This window comes from Castor canadensis, chromosome 14 (genome assembly GCF_047511655.1).
Source record: "Castor canadensis chromosome 14, mCasCan1.hap1v2, whole genome shotgun sequence".
NCBI classification, from domain to species: Eukaryota; Metazoa; Chordata; class Mammalia; order Rodentia; family Castoridae; genus Castor; species Castor canadensis.
In genome coordinates, this window is record NC_133399.1 from 78,042,630 (window position 1) to 78,060,590 (window position 17,961).

Genomic DNA, 17,961 nt, shown 5'->3' on the forward strand with positions numbered 1-17,961 from the left:
GTTTGAAATCAGGACTTCATGCTTACAAAGCATGCGCTCTACCTCTTGAGTCACTCCTCTAGTCCATTTTTCTCTGGTTATTTTGGAGGTCTCACACTTATCTGCCTGGGCTGGCCTCAAACCTCGATCCTCCTCCTCTCAGCCTCCTAAGTAGCTAGGATTACAGGCATGAGCTGCCAGGGCCTGGCTGAAGGAACCTTTTAAAGGAAGCCATCTTCTACTTAGTATCATGCCTAGAATTGGATTCAACTCCCATTTTTGAACCAGTCTTTGAAAAATCAGACTTGTACTGGAGTTAGGGGTGGGAGTTGGTTGGAGATCTGTTAAGAAGGAGGGAAGTAGGGATATGTGCTAATTAGGTAATCAACTTTGTCCACCAGAGCTCCTCAAACTTTAATACGCATACAGGTCACCCTAGAATCTTGTTAAAATTCAGATTCTGGTTCAGTAAAACTAGAGTAGAACCCATTCAGCTATACGTCTAACCAGCACCCAGTGCTAATACTGTTTCTGCCAATCCAAGGACCATAGTCTAGATATTAAAACACTAAACTTGTTCCATTGAAAATACATACAGGCATCCCTTACTGTTCTTATCTAACCCATTTCTCAACTTTAGATGGATATAGAGAATATAATTTTTTTTAGTTTTAAATGGAAAAATAATGCCCCCTCCAATTCCTGAACAGTTTTCCCATTTAAGCCAAAATAGGAAAATTTTCAATATAGAGCCGACCTGAAATGAGGAAACATGCTTCATTCATTCTGCACAACAGAGTGTTCTGTTCTAAGAGGCTTGCCAGTGGTGCATCTGGTGCTAGAATCCCTAATATAAAAATCTGCCGAGAATTCATTATAGTAAAATATTTTAAACACTAATTATCACAGAATTTTTGACATCAGGTTATGTCATGAGTCTGATATATTTTCAGAGCACTGAAGGTGTGTTGATAAAGTTTTGTAAAATTAGGTCAATTTGGAAGAATCTGAAAGAGCAAATAGAAGACATATAGAAATGTATGGCCTCAAAATTTACCACATGGGCTATGTATGAAATAATCATTATAGGATGTATTTTGAGAAAATGAATGAATATAAGAGAAAAAATGGGACTAAGGAAGCAGTAATGAGCAAAGAATTTTTTTTTTTTTTACTAAGATGATACCTGCATGGGAGGGAATGAAGTGAAGTGCCTCGTGCAAAGGGAAGATGCAGATGATGTTACTCTCCATGAGGATGGAGATGCCTATGCTGAGATCGCCTACTAGGTGCACTACCTGTAGCATTTCCCTGGCAAACTGAAGGAAATCTGAGTACCCTTGACACACTACCAAGTATTGCTAAACATTGGAGAAAAACTAAGAAGCAATAGAGAGGGTCCCTTCTCATAATCAAGGATATCATATTTTATTAATTTTATTATATAATATATACATTATATAATATATATAATATAAATTATTAATAGAGCAAGCTCAATGATTTTAGAGAGGATATGCAAGGACAAAACTTTTCACCAGTAAGACTAAGCTCCATTTGCTTTTTACATTCTCCTAAGTGTGCAGTTAAATCTTCCAGGGGCTATGTGACAATGACAGCATAACAGTGCAGAAACAGCTTTGAGAATTCAGTCATCTTCTCTGAAGCCAGGCATTTAAAAAATTTGCAAAACTGTCAACTCTGCAACTCTGTTTTTATTTTTTTATAAAAGTGTAATATATAATAATTTTAGTTGTCAGAGAAATATCTTTAAAGTTTTTCATTTTTAGTTCTTATGAGTATTAATAGATGTATCCCATATAAGCATTCTTTGGAGATCTCAACTTTTAGGAGTATTAAGAAGTCCTGAGCCAGGTGCTGGTGGCTCACACCTATAGTTCTCGATACCCAGGAGGCAGAGATCAGGAGGATTGCAGTTGGCAGCCAGTGGGTAAATAGTTTGAGAGACCCTGTCTCAAAAATACCCACACAAAAAAGGGCTAGCCGAGTGGTTCAAGTGGTAAAGAGCCTGCCTAGCAAGCATGAGGCCTTGAGTTCAAACTCCAGTACCACCAAAAAAAGAAAAAAAAAATATCCTGAGATCAAAATGTTTTAAGAACTTCTAAGAGAATGGAACTAGAATGTATGATGATAATATTCATAATATTCCAAAATTTGGAGAAAATTTTAGGGAAAAAAATGTTTAGTCAATCTTCCAAAAGAAGATAAGATGAAAGAAAAAGGAAGAAGTAACAAAAAAGCATTGAAAAAAAAAAGAGGTCAAACAATATAAATGAGTGATTTTAATTTACTAGACGGCACTATCATATTAAACTAACCTGCAACACTGTTCAGTCTTAAAAAGAAAGGGAATTCTGACAGTATGCTAAAGTGTGGATGAAGCTTGAGGATGTTATGCTAAATGAAATAAGTGAAATACTTGTCCTAAGACAAATACTGTGTGATTTCACTTATATAAGGTGACATGATGACAAAGTAAAATGATGATGACCAGCAGCTGGGAAAAAGAGGATGGAGATTATTTAATGAGCATTTAGAGTTTGTTTTACAGGATGAGAACTTACAAACAATGGGTTGTGCTTGCACAATATTGTGAATGTATTGAACACTGAAAAAGTTAAGATGGTAAATTTTGTGTTGTGTATTTTACTTTAATAAAAAATTGGAAAATAAAAACACTAGGCCCTTTGATAGGGTTTCTGTATGCTAATTGTAGGTGCTCATTAAGTATCAGTTTCATTGGGGGAAAAAAATCCATCCTAGAAAGATTTAAAATAGTACAAGAATGAAAGTAAAGGCTTAGAAAAGATATGCCAGTTACATTGCCTTTAAAAGGAAGAAATGGAAGAATCATAATATACAAAATAGAAATCAAGATACGAAAAGTACTAAAAGGAACAAAGAAAAACATTTTAGGCTAATAAATGAACCAAATAATTACCCAAAAGAGGTTAAGTCAAAGATTTAAAATGTACGATATAAAAAAATAACTAGATGATAAAATTGAGGAAGGTGTAACCATGAAGGAAGATTAATAACAACTTAGATCAAAAAAATTTTTAAAGCATTAACTGTCTGCTTGTAAGCTACACTTGACTCAGGTGTTTTGTCTGGCCCATGATGGCTTTGTTTTGTTTTTTTTAAATGATCAGTTACTATTACTGCATAACAAATTACCTCATTACTTTAGGGAATAGTGTGACTCAAAGGTAGGAAAGACCCAATGGCTGGGGATTAGACTCCCTTTGGTGTTTATTTACTCACGTGTCAGGTGCCAGGCCTTGGGACAGCCAGAATATTAGGACTGCTAACCAGAAGGCCCAAACACAGTTTCTCCATGTGGCCTGGCCTCTCCATATGGTCTACTTTCTCATATGGCAGCCTCAGGGTTCCAAGCAGAGGTTTTCTAGGAAACAATACAGAAATCTCATTGCTTTTATGACCTAGTGTTCGAAGTCACATAGCATCATTTCTTCTCTACTCTGTTGGTGGAAATGGTCATAAACTCTCCTAGATTTAGAGTGGAGGGACATAGACCCTACCTCATAGTGGAAGGAATGTCAAGTAATTTATAGACATAGCTTAAAATTTCTTCAATCCTATTTCTAGCCACACATTTTTTATGTTCCTCCCCTATGTAAAAATAATTCCCCCTTTCCAAAGAAGTTCCCCAACCTCAAGATCCAGGACCTAAATCAGTTTCAAGTACAGCTGAAGTTTGTCAAGTGTGGTTCCTTATGTACAGCTCAACTTTGAGAATCTTCTGTTGGGAAAGATGACGAGTGAGTAGTAGTTTTATTCTGAACACTCTTAAATTTCCTCTATTTTGCTTGCATCTCTATTCTGTCTTCTTATTGTGGATAAAATACCATAGGTACTCTAAAACTTTCTGCTTGGAAATCTTAGCCAAATCCACCAGTGTCGTGGGAATTTTTTCAGTTTTCCTTGTCAACAGTTGCATTGCTAAATATTCTGATAGCTCATCCTCTCAGACGTCCCTAGGCTCTTCCAGCTTAACTTGCCACCATGTCCCAAAGCTATTGTCATGTTTTAAGTTGTGTTGTAGTAGCATTCTACTTTCTGGCATCAAATTTTGTATTACTATTGCTCCAGTAATAAATTATCATGAAGCTTAGCCATGTAAATCAACAACCTTGGATAACTCAAAGACTAAGATCAAAATGCCTACACATGACCTTTTTATGTGATTTGAGTTCCTCACAGCATGGCAACCTCAAGATAATCAGACATGTATGATGGCACAGGGCTCCAAGCACAAGTATTCCAGCAGACAAAAAGGGTAGGGAGCTACATCTCCTTTTATTACCTAGCCGTGAAAGTTACATATCATCATTTTGGCTGTACCTTATTGGTCAAAGCAGTTACAAACCAGTCCAGATTCAAAGGAAGGTAGTAGGAAGAATGCCACAGAATTTCTTATCTAGCAAGTTGTTAATAAAGGTGAAAAATTTGATAACTTTAGTTACTCCTTCAATTTTGACTTTTGTTGCAAGTATTGGATTTTTTTAATCTTTATTTAGTGGCAGTACTGGGATTTGAACTCTAGGCCTTGTGCATGGTAGGCAAGCCATCTGCCACTTGCACCACACCTCCAGCCTGTTTTTGCATTAGGTTATTTTTCAGGCACTTTTTCCTGGGCCAGCCTCAGACCACAGTCCTTCTACCCATGTCTTCTGTATAGCTGGCATAACAGACATGAGCCACTATGCCTGGCTCTTTGTTTTTTATTTTTGGGAGCGGGGGGAGCAGTACTGGAGTTTGTACTCAGGGCCTTATGCTTGCTTGGTAGGCACTCTACCACCTGAGCCATTCTGCAAGCCCTTGCCTGGCCCTTTTTAAATCTTGAAAAAAAATCAATTAAAAAAGCAAATATCATGTTATATATGTTATATATATGTATATTTGTGTGTGTGAATATATACAATATATATCATGAATATGCCTACAGGATGAATTTTTCTGATTGTTTTGGGGTATTTTTGTTTTATATTTTTTATCATGTTATTTTGTAATGGGAGTACATTGTGACATTTACAAAAGCTCTTACAATATATCATATAGTTGAGTTTGTCCCCTTCATCACTCTCCTTTATCCTTCTTCCCCCCATTCCTGGAATGGTTTCAACAAATCTCATATGTGAGTAACATAATATTCCACCACATTCACCCTCCTACACCCTTTTGGTATATCTTCCTCCCATCACACACACACATTGGTATCAGATCTGTTTTACCTTCCTGTTCTCCATTTTTGGGGAAAAAAAGAGACATTTTTATATAAGATAGCTATAAAGGGCATTTCATTGTGATATATACATATATATGTATATATATATACACACATACATATATATATATAAAACCCTAATTGGCTCATTGGCTTTATTTTCTCCTTTCTAACTTAGTCCCTTTCTTATGGTGACTTCAACAAGTTTAAAAATTCTATATCCATTCTTGTATATAGAGTATATAAACCATATTCATCTTAGTTTCCTTCTTTTACCCTCTCCCTCTTGTATGTGGCCTGGTTTTCGTGATATTGCTGTATTTGTATGAGGCCTGTATTCCACATATGAAAGAGAACATGCGCCCTTTTCTTTCTGAACGTGGCTAACTTCATTTAAGATGGTGTTCTCCAGTTTCATATATCATGAAAATGCCTACAGGATAAATTTTTTTAAAGAACTAATTTATGAGAGTAGAGATAGAAAATTGCTTGGGATGCTATCCAGTGATAGCATCACTTATAAATGCATAATTGTTTGTATCTCAAAAAGCTTATATGAAAAGTAAAGATGGTCCTCTAGTAAATGGGGTTAGAGACACCAGAAGTGGCTCTGGAGATGCTGGATTGAACATGAAGAGTTTGAACAAAAAATTAGTGAAAAGCAATATTTCTAAATATGTAAATTTAAATATATATGTGTGTATATTTATATATGTGTATATATATATAATATATCTGTATACCTGAAAGTTTAAGTTAAAATGTTTTTAAGATCTCAGTTGAAAAAACTGGTATATTTGATATTGCCAATTTCAGTGTGTAGATAGCATTATACCAAAGCATATAGTAAAGCAGATGGCCACTTTAGAAAAATGTAACACTACCTGCTACCAGTATATAAGCACTTCATGTATATTCTATCAGAGACAGTTGGAGTACTGTTGTTACTGGTTTTTTTGACTGAATTAGGTTAAGTATCTTATGTAAATCTTTTGCTATTGCCTTTTTAAAAAATTTTTTTCTTGTCAGGAAAAATAGCTTAATTTACTTTAGTTTTTAAGGCGGTTCACACATAGCTAAATTAAAAACCTTACTAAGATTCTAGAAAATAGGTATGTCTTGGAAGCAAGATAAGCCATGTGCATTCCATTTGTATCTTCCTGAGTGTGCTCTTATTCAGTTTCTGTCATTCTTTTAGTGTGGTTTTCAACAAATTATCAGCTATCAGTTTCCTTATTTTTCCTAAGAACAAGCTACTGTGAATCTTTTATTTTATTTTAACTTTCTCTGACCTTCGACAGTCTTAGGCTTAAACATATGAAGGTAGAATTACTGTCTTGTTGGCCTTGCCCAAGTGATCTAATTTTTTATACCATACCCATTTTTAAGTGGCAGTTAAAAATACCTCTTCCTTTTACAGTACTGAACTGTAGCAAAGTAAGTTGCTAAACATGTTAAAAAAAAAAAGCATATAGTCAAGTAAAAATAAGTTGTTTTTTAAAGATACAATAAAATAAAAAATAAAACAAATATGCCTGTTAATCTCTTACAGTATATTTCTGCTTTTTTAGAAGTTTTTCACAAGTGTTTAGTAATAATTGTGCTTTACTGAAAATAGGGAAATTTTAGAACTTCAGCCTGTTAAAAATTCCTTTGAGGCTCTGGCTCAGCTGGTAGATAGAGCACTTGGCTAGCATACCCAAGCCTGGGTTCAATCCCTCTTAACATACACAGAATTTAATTTGATAATGATAGTGATCAAAATATTTTCCTTGTTTAAAACACCTTTTATACTGCCTAAAAATCATGAGGCCCTGAGTTCAAACCTCTGTACTGCCAAAAAAAAATTTATAAAAATACCTTTTAAATAATGTGTTTATTTTGGCTTGTATTTAATAAAGAACAGAATGCTTGACCTTTACAGTAGAAGTATTTGTTTTTAATGACAGTATTAAAGCCCATAAGTCTTTTTCAGGTGGAGGTGATAGTTTCAGAATATTCTGAATTTGTTTTTGCTGTTGATTCCCACAGTGATTGCTTAGGAGTCTTGGTTGTTGCTGAACTATGCCCTTTCATTAAAAAAACAAAACAAAAACCCTGTACCTATGTTATTGTATTAATACACTCAACCCAGAGGTTTCTAAAGTCTGCAACTATTAAACTGCCATAGGGAAACAAAATAGGGGAAAAAAAACATAAATCATACTTGCATAAGAATCACTAGGAACTCAGCATAAAACTCTAAGCTACCTCTGATTTTTTTCCTCCAAAATAAGTTATTAGCATTATTTCATACACATCTTTTCATGAATTAATGTATATATCTATATCTCTTAAAGAGTGAAAGCATGTGCCATCGTAAGCTGCTTTATTTAGCCATTTTCACTTTTTTGTTCACTTCTGTAGCCTTTCTGCAATTAGATAAAAAGGGACCACAAAAACATCACATTGAGCAGCCTTCAGTAGTACCTAGGAAAAACTACTCTTTCACGAGAGAAGAGGTGAGACAGATTGATCGGGAAAATCAGAGGCTTTTGAAAGAACTATCAAGACAGGCTGAGAAACCAGGAAGCAAAAGTATTCCCGGAAGATCACTTGGTCATCCCCCTAAGTTATATCATAGTGCTCTCAACAGACAGAGGGAACAACAAAGGATTGAAAGAGAAAATTTGGTAAGTAACTGATACCTTTCAGTCATCAAAGAAAGCACACCTGCACTGATTTGTAAGTACAACCTAAACAGCCTAAGGATACGTAAACAGCCAAATTTTTCAAATTTAATTGCCTACAGTCAAGTATAAATATGTATGACTTGACTATGTGACGAGCTGAGTCTGGAAGATATGATGTGTGTTTTTATCTGGCAAAGTGTATATTAAGGAGACCATTAAAGAAAAATACTGAAAGCTCTATAATTTGACTGGATTAGTTAATTAAGTCACTACAAAAGTATAAGAAGTAGTATCCTAAGGTCACATGTATCTCTTGTGAAGTATCCAGTCTCTAGCTAAATCTTTCACTTCATTTTCTCTAGAAATGTAAAAAATATATTGACTGGCTGTGTGGCTCAAGCAGTTGAGCATCTGCCTAGTGAGTGGAAAAAAATGTATAAATTATCATATATGTATTTTTGGCAGTACTGGGGTTTGAATTCAGGGCCTTGCTTTTGCTGGGTTAAACCGCACTCTACCACTTGAGCCATGCCCCCAGTCTTGATTTTTTTTAAAGAATACATATATCTGGAATAGATTGAATTTGGTAGCCTTCTTGAATATATAAAACATGTATGGGGACTGTTGAAAATTCACATTTAATTGTATTAATACAATTATGGCATATCTTCATAAAATTCAGTTCGGAGTAATTGTTGATAATTACTGAGCTCTTAATGAAACTATTTATTGTTCTAAATATATTCCAAATATTAGCTTATTGAATCTTGACAATTCTTTGAGGTAGTCACTTTTTTAATCCATACCTTATAGATTAAAAAAACAACAGCTGAGGCCTAAAAAGGTTAAATAATTACCCAAGGAGTTGGCTGTAGTCTTGTCTTTTCTTTCTTTTTTTTTGGTGGTAGTACTGGGGTTTGAATTCAGGGCCTTATGCTTGTTAGACAAGCACTCTACCACTTCAGTCATGACCCAAGCCTCAGGTCATCTCTTAAAAATCTGAATGTTAGACCATTAATGAGCACATAAATTGGTAGCTAAAGTAATTTTTAAAGCTGTTAAAATTACGAAGACTGTCTCCAATATTAATCCTCAGTATGTTTCATCACCACTAAGGTCCTATTTAACCATGTACATACCTGAACTTACAACAACTCTTACAAATTTCTTTGTATCATCACTAGCCTCCCGAGAGTTGTGGAGCTGGGGTAGTGATCTTAAACCCTTCAAGAGCGTGGGTTACGCTTATGTGGCAGGAGTAGGTAACAAGTTGAGCAAATTGAAATGAGGCTGGTGGTTGATGAGCTACATGGTAACTTTCTGCAGATCCTATTAGTGTTCTTATTAAATGTCACAAACATTTGGGTTTACTTTGTTTTCTCTCTCTCAGTTTGCTCTGAAGGCTTTTTAATAAGCAATTAAATAATGCCTATTTTATAAATGTTAGTCCATTTAATCCTCATAGCAACCTTATGACCTAGTATTGTATGGGGGAAATGAGAAACTGAGTAAGACACAGGGGATTGCTCGAAGTCAAACAGCCAGCAGGTAGCAGAACTCTGACTCAAATCTAGCTTATCTATCTTGGGTTACTTTTTTTTTTTTTAAACAGGTTCATAGAGATATAATTTACGTATCATTCCCCATTTTAAGTATTCAGCTCATTGTATTTTGGTATGCTGTTTTTAAGTTGTAGTAAAACATATGTAACAGAGTTTGCCATTTTAACTTTTTTTTGTTGTTGCAGTATTTGTAATCAAACCCAGGGCCTTACATATGCTACCTCAGTACTCTACCACTGAGGTACGTCCCGAGCCCCTTACCACTTTCTAAGTGTACATTTTAGTGGCGTTAAGTACAATAATAATCACTATACCTATTTGCTTTCATTGCTTCGTACAGAAAGCAATGTATAATATTCTCTTGTCCTTAACCCCTGAAACTGAATCTACTTTCTGTTTCTTTGAATTTGGTTATTTTAGATATTTCATGTAAGTGTGATCATGCAATATTTGTCCTTTTGTGTCTAGTTCATTTCACTTAGTATAATGTTTTCAAAGTTAATCCATGACGTAGCATGCATCAGAACTTCATTCCTTTTATTGTTGATCTATATCATGTTGGTTGATGGAGTCATGGATTGTTTTTACCTTTTGGCCATTGTGGATAGTGCTACAGTGAACGTTGGCATAAAATTACCTATTCAGGATGCATACCTAAGAGTGGAATTGCTGGGTCTTAGGATAGTAATTCTCTGTTTAGCTTCCTTTGTTTATGCTTTGTTTTGTTTTGAGACAGGATCTCAGTATGTAGCCCCGGATGGCCTGGACCTCTTTATATATTCAGGCTGGCCTCAAAGTTGCCATCCTCTTTAGTACGAGGAACACAGCATGGGCCACCATGCCCAGCTTTGTTTTTAAGGAGCCTGCACTTATTTTTGAAAGTTGAAGCCATTAATGTCTAATGGTTATTCTGAATATAGATAGGGCAAAAACTGTCGGCAACTTCTGCTTACAGCTTTTAGTATCCCTCTGATCAGTTGTGCAGTTGGTATTTTACTGACAGTGGAAGATTACCAGTATTTTATTTTTATTCTGTATACTTCATAATTGGTATATGTAAATAATATTTTCTCCACTTGATCTTATTTGTTATACTCTAGAGCAGTAGAAACATAATGAGTTATGCATACTTTAAATTTTGCAGTAATCACATTAAAAAGTTTAAAGAAGCATGTAAACTTTTAAAATGATGTATTTTGTTAAACTAAATATATCCAAAATATTTGCCATTTCAACATCTAATCAATATAATATTAGTGAGAAGATACTTTACTTTTTTTTGTTATAAAGTCCTTGGAAAATGTGTATTTTACACAAAAAGCATATCTTAATTTGGATTAACTACATTTCAGGTGCTTGGTAGCCTCATGTGCCTAGTGGCATTGGACATTGCAGCTCTGGAATAAAAACCTAACTGATACAGAAGTGCAAAAAGTAACTTAAAACTAAACAGGAGCTGACTCATGCCTGTAGTTCCAGTCCTTGAGAGGCTGAAGCAGGAGGATCAAGAGTTTGAGGTCTGCCTGTGCTACATAGTGAGAACCCTATTTCCCAAACAAAAACAAACAAACTAAACTGGAAAATAGATATAATTTTGTTCAAACTCGAGGGCCTCTCAAAAAAAACCCAGATATAATTTATTACAAAACAGCATTTATTGTATTACTTGAGGAAAACTAATCTAGATTTGTTAAATCTTCATTGTTTAAACCAAAATAAAGCTAATCTGATACCTTCTCACAACTTCTCTTGGCCCTTCCTTTGCATTTATTCTTCCTGATGATTCTTTTTTTCTTTTAAAAAAATTTTAGTGTAGACATTCATTGAAACTGAGTTAATGTTTGATACTCTTGAAATATTACCTTCCAGTCTGGGAAATAGTCTTTCCATTTATCCAAGTCTTCTTACAACCTATCTTAGTAAGGTTTTGTAGTTGTCTTCAAAACTACATTTTTATGTGTTGTACATGAAACTTTTTCATTACATTTCCTGTTTGCTTCTGTTAAGCCATTGATTTATATATTTATTTATTTATTTATTTGAACTCAGGGACTCACGCTTGCTAGGCAGATGCTTTTACTGCTTGAGCTACTCCACCAGCCCCTTTTTGTGATCTTTTTTTTTTTTTTTTTAACTATTTGCTTGGGGCAAATAATTGTGTGGTTCCTAATCTCTGCCTCCTGAATAGCTAGGATTACAGGTGTGAGCCATTGGTGCCAGGCTTAAAAGCATGCTTTTAGCCTTTCTCATAAATTTCAAGATCCTTGTTATTTGTTTCAGTAGACAGATACTGTATTCCCCACATTTAGATGGTGCATCTTAACAAATATTAAGGAAATAGACAGCACATGTTACCATACAGCAGGACCTGGATTCAATCCCCAGCACCAAAACAAAACAAAAAATCTCAAATAAAGAAAGGATAATTCTGTCCAGTAGAGGGCATGCTTGCTCCTGTAGACTCGGTTGTATTAGAACTTTATTTCCAAAAAAGTGGCTAATTTTTTAATTCATTAATTTTGAAAGATTGTTAAACTATATCTCCTTTACCTTCATTTAAACATAATATATAAATCCTGCTTTCCTGGAAGAGCACAAGAATAATCTTAGCAGGAAAGGTGGTTAATAAGGACACCTGTACTGGTTCATTTTACTCTGTAATAAGAAGTGAGATTACTTCATTCTTCCAAATGTGTGTCAGTTTCCTTGGGTATGAAAGAATGGGTTTGGAGTAGTGGGGAGTAGTTGAAAAAGTTAGTGATGACGTAAGATTCCTGCAAGAACATAACAGGATTAGAGCCTGGAGCACATATGAACTTAGTTTATTATTTTTCTTATTTTACTTTTAAATATTGATTATATATAAAATAGTGAATTTTAAATCCAGAGAAACAAATCAATAGAGAATAGAGTAGACCATAGTTTTCCTATTAATGATTTCCCCTATTATTATATTTTAAAGTAATACATATATAAATTGAAAAAAATTCAGATCTTAAAAACAAATGAAAAATCTAGAGGAGTAATCTTAGGAAGGGGAGAGTGATATATTGTCACAATGATGAAGATTTATAGCAAAGCTCATACCTCCTTTGAATATTAATCTGTTATTTAACTAGTACCTTCATTCTGAAATCTTGAATAATTTAGTTTATTTAATCTGATTTTCTTTCTTTCTAGTTATTGTCCAGTATTAGCTACTTCTATTATAGAAGCTAATGATAGATAACTCAGATTGATTCCAGCTGTGAAAAAATGTGAGGCGCAATTGTCTTGATTTTCCTGAGTTTGGGATATTTGTTGCTTTTAATTACTTTACAAGGTCTTTGATTCATGTTAGAAATGATAGAGCAATTTCTCTCTGGTAACAGCTACAGAACTCATTAACATATTTCTTCTTTCATTTGTTTAACTCTTTCCACATCAGAAGATGGGCAGGATTCTGGGTAGGTTACTTTTCTTTCCAAAAAGAGTGACACTTCTGGATGTAAAAGAAATATTTGGAAAAGTATATAAAGCCAGCATTATTAACTGTAGTCATTAATTCATCTTGCCTGACTGAACTGTATCTTGCATTCTTGAAATTTGCCAAGGGGGTAGATCTTAAGTGTTTTCACACACTCAAAGACATGGCAACTATGAGAGATAATAGATAGGAGGACTAGTTTATGCTGATCATTTCACAATGTGTATGTATAGCAAAGCATCAAGTTGTTTGCCTTCTATATATATATATATATATACACACACACACACACACACACACACACACACACATATAATTTTTAAAAATATAATTCCCCAAATATTTTTGGATAAACTATTTTGAAATTATTAGAATCTGATTTGAGTGGCATTCTTAGGATTTTTCAACCCATTAAACAAAATGTCTGTCATTAACTGTTTAAGACAGTGGAAAGAATATAAGAAAAATGTAAAATACTACTCTAATTGTCATGTAGTTTGTGGCTTAGCTGGGAAGATATTACATGTCAAACTAGAAAATAATACAAGCATTATTAATAATAGCAAAATGTTTACTAGATGTCAGGCATTAGTGAGCACTTTGTATGTATTATCTTGCTTATTACTAAAAATGACAGGTTATTTCATTGTTAATATCCCTTTTGAATAATTTGACCAAAAAAACACAGCCAGTAGCTGAGCTTGGATATAATCCTAGGTCTTTTTTTTTTAATTGGCATGTAATAATTGTACATATCTATGGGTTTGGTAGTGGGGTGTGATAATTCCTGTGTACAATGTGTAATAATTAACAGTGGGGTGTGATAATTCAATACATATATACATTGTGTAATTAGGGTAACTAGCACTTCCGTCTCCTTAAGCACTTCTTAGCCTATAAACTCCTGTCTTCTAGTTCTTTATAAAATATGTAATAAATTTTTCAAATGATAGTCACTGTTGTGCCATAGAATACTCGAACTTATTCCTTCTGTTTAAACTGTATTTTGTACCTGGTCATCCGCCTTCCTCTATTTCTCCCTCCACCCACCCTTCTAAGTCTTTCTGACTAGATAGCTTACTTTTTAAAAAAATCAGTCTCTTAAATTATTACAGCATTTTGAACTACCATTTTTGAGTTTTACCTAGGAGTTCTAAATTGATGACTAAATTAAAATGTATAGCTTTTGATTTTAGGGTTTACACTGAAGTCAGTACTTCATATTTTGATGTTGTTTTTATAAGCAAGAACTATTTCTGGCTGTTTTTCAGATTGTTCCTTTAGCTTTTGCTTAGCTTACTGTATTCACCTGACACCCAGGTGCACACCTGGTATGCCTCCATGTGATTTGTACAATTCACTTGAATCATTTCTCTCTTAAGTCTCTACATAATTTACATATAGACTTCAGAATTAAGTTTTTTTGGCCTTACTGGAACATTTTCTCAAAATTTATTTTGATCATATTACTGTAGTATTTTTTTATCTCATGATTAACATGACAGTTTTCCTTAAATTTAAAAAAGAAATCTGTATGCTCAATCAAATAAATACAGTTTAGGAAATTAGAAAGCATTGCCACTACTACCAACAAAAAAATCAGTGGGTAACTGAAAATATGAAGATTTCTGTCCTGTACAGCTCAATGAGTAGTTAATCAGAGAAAATAGGAAATGTAGCTCAGCCCAATAAAAAAGTACTGAACATATGACACTAGCAGATTTCTTATATAATTATAAACTGCAGATAAGGAAGGTCATTTTTAAGAGTTTTGGCACCTACATTTTATTTTACAGCTCCTCTGTCTACAAAGAAAGATGGTGTGTTATGATATAAAGACTAGACTTTATAGTCAGTCAGGTGAAACTATGTGCAAATTATAACTCTCAGCTCAGCAAAGAGAACCACTAACTCTGTCTAGTTGGGTAAGATTTCACTAACGAGTTACTTTTGAATGCTAAAAGAAAGGGCATTGTGTGCAGAAGACTGATAGGCAGTGAAGCTCTCCTAGTTTTTTGTTTGTTTTGGTTAGTTTTTGCTCCACCAGCCCTTTTTTTGTTGGTAATTTTTGAGATAAGGTCTTGCTTTATGACTGAGTTGGCCGAGACCACAGTCTTCCTACTTGTGCTTCCCTGCATAGCTGGGGTAACAGGCATGTGCCATCAGCCCAACCCATTGGTTGAGATGGGGGGCTCTCAGATGTTTTGCTGAGGATATCCTCCTGTTGTCCACCTCCTGAGTAGCTAAGATTACCGGCTTGAGCCACTCCACCCAGCCTCTTCTCTCTCTTCTTCCCCTCAATATTTTATCTTATTTTACCACCATCTATCCCTTCTTTGGAATTGCTTAGAAATATCCACAATGCTGGTAGTAGAATGAAAGGCAAGAAATTGATAAGAGCAAAACACTAAGTTGAGATCAAGTTTGGGTCATGGTGCAGATGGTTCACAGCAGTGTGAATCAACTAAATGCCACTGAACTGCATACTTAAAATGTTCAAATTGGTAAATGTTATGTGTACTGTAGCACAAAAAAGGAAGAAAGACAAAAGGTTAGAGAAAACTTGTCATATGACTGAATTTATGAGGATGATTTTTGGTTGTAAAGATGAGCTTGTCTCAGAGAACATTTTAAGTCAATAGAGAAAGTAATAAAATGGAGCTGTGGATCAGTCCCTGAAGCCATTTAATCTGCTTAACTATTTGTTTCTCAAAGATGCCCGTGAAAATCCAACAAAGGAAACTCTCACTTTTTGATTTAAGAAAGAATTAAAAATAAAATTAGGAACATTATACATTAGACTCTTCCCAATCTTGTAAAGGAAAATATCAAGTGTTATCCGATGCTAAGTTGCCTTGGCCTGTTGGTTTATATATCCTTTCAAGAGGTTTATATTGCTTAATAATTGGTTTTCTAACTTCTTAACAGCAAAAAAATCCCTTTTTTCCAAAGTCATTTTATTGAGAATCTTCAGTATATAAAGCAGAAAGTATGAAAAACCTAGCTCACTTAGCCTTTCCTCAGTGTCCTAGGAGTCTGGGACACCACTGCAAAGGAAGCAGGTTAAAAGTTACTGTCTGTAGTGTATACAGGTAGAACTTGGAGTAGCTTAGATGTTTGTGGACTGCTAGTATTACAACTCCTATTATGCTATTTCTATGAGAAGATCAAGTTAACTGTATTTCAACTTACAGCACCTTTCCTAAGACTAACCTAACATGAGAGATAATGCCCGTAATTGAGTTGTGTTTCATTAGCTTTTCATTGCTGTGACAAAATAGCTGAAACAATGTAAGGGAGGAAAGATTTATTTTGGCTCAAGTTTTCAGTCCATGGTCAGCTGGCTCCATTGCCTCTGGCAAGGCAGAAACATCATGGCAGAAGGGCATGTCTGAGAAAGCTGCCCACAGGATTGCCAGGAAGCAGAGAAAGGGGTCAGGGAAAAGACAAGCCAGTCAGCTGGCTTAGTGGCTCACACTTACACACTAGCTATTTGGGAGGCTGACATCAGGGGGCTACAAGTTCCCTGGCAGAGAGTTCCTGAGACCTCATCACTGGGCACAGTGGTGACACCTGTCATCCTAACTATTACGGAGGCTAAAATTGGGATCATTGTTGTTCTAGGCCAGCCTGGGCAAAAAAATTTTCCCTACCCATCTCAAGGGAAAAAGCTAGGTGCAGTAACATGCACCCAGCAATGGCAGTAAGCTTAAAATAGGAAGATGGTGGGCTAGGCTGGCCTGAGAGAAAAGCAAAATCCCATCTGTAAAACAACCAAAGCAAAAATGGATGGAGGCATGGCTCAAGTGGTACAGCCCCTGCATTGAAGTGTGAAGCCCTGAGTTCAAATCCCAGTACTGCCAGAACAAAAAGACCCTTCAAAAGCATGTCTGCAGTGACCTAGTTCCTCCAACTAAACTCCACCTCTATAGTTCCTCCCACCTCCCAATAATCCATTCAATTATGAATCCATCTGTGGATTAGTTCACCCATGAGATCAGAGCCCTTATGAAGCACTCACTTTCCAAAAGTACCACCAGCTGGAGACCAAGCCATCAACACTTAAGTGTTTTGGAGAGACACTTTATATCCAAGCCATACTAAGTTGTTTGAAATAATTTCATGCACATAATATGCTAAGAGTGACTTAAAGTCTTTTCCACTTTAATGAATTTCAGGTTTTAGAAAGTATTTGCATTTTTTAAAACTTATTATTTGTGTACCATTGACTTTTAAACTTTTTAATGAAGGCTTTATTGAAGAGGCTTGAAGCTGTGAAACCAACAGTTGGTATGAAGCGCTCAGAACAGCTGACAGATTACCATCGCAACATGGGCTATCTCAACCCAGTGCCTTCCTCAAGACGAGTGAAGTCTACTCTTAGCCAGTACAGCCCGCTAAGTAAGAATATGCAAAACTATTTTGTATTTGTTTGTGTTTTTTTAATGAAACTTACATTCTTATGATAGAGTTTTAAACCGTTAACTTCTGGAGTGCATTTTACTGTTTTTCACTGACTTGTTTTACTTGTAGTAGTTCACTTAATGTCAGGTTTCATATACAGTTTGAAACAGCAGCATAGGAAGGAAAACAAAAGTTAAAACAACTGAAAATATCAGTATTTTCTTAGGTAATGGAGGAGAGATTTAACTTCAGTATGTTTATTAAAGGAAGAAAATGAGTAGCTCTGATGTTGGAAGGTTGCTGAAACATTCTGCCAATTATAAATTATTGCTAATGTCTTCTAGCCCCTGTATGTGCTCTTTCTGCCTCATTGGATAACAAACAAAAATTAGCAAACTGAAGTGTCAACAGACCTAACGCTTTTTAATGTTTGATATGTGATCAGTTCTGTACCTAGCCAGTTGTGTACCCCATAGAATATAGGATTGCAATGACTGTCTAATACCAGGGTACATAGTATCTAGAAAGGCCAAGCATGTTCGTCACAAAAGTTGATGCTATTACTTCATGTGTGCATTCTAAACCATATAAAAAAATAGAAGAAAGTTG

The 17,961-nt window shown here is 35.0% G+C and overlaps 1 protein-coding gene across 4 annotated transcripts in view; it reads left to right on the top strand.

Annotated features, from left to right (window-relative positions):
- Positions 1-17,961, top strand: part of Cfap97 (cilia and flagella associated protein 97) — a 33,318-nt gene that overhangs the window by 11,857 nt on the left and 3,500 nt on the right. For all 4 annotated transcript variants that reach the window (XM_020161547.2, XM_020161548.2, XM_074054860.1 and 1 more), the window contains 2 exons: positions 7,655-7,920; positions 17,199-17,349. In XM_020161547.2, the coding sequence (XP_020017136.2) occupies positions 7,655-7,920; positions 17,199-17,349 (417 nt within the window). The remainder of the gene's footprint in view (positions 1-7,654; positions 7,921-17,198; positions 17,350-17,961) is intronic.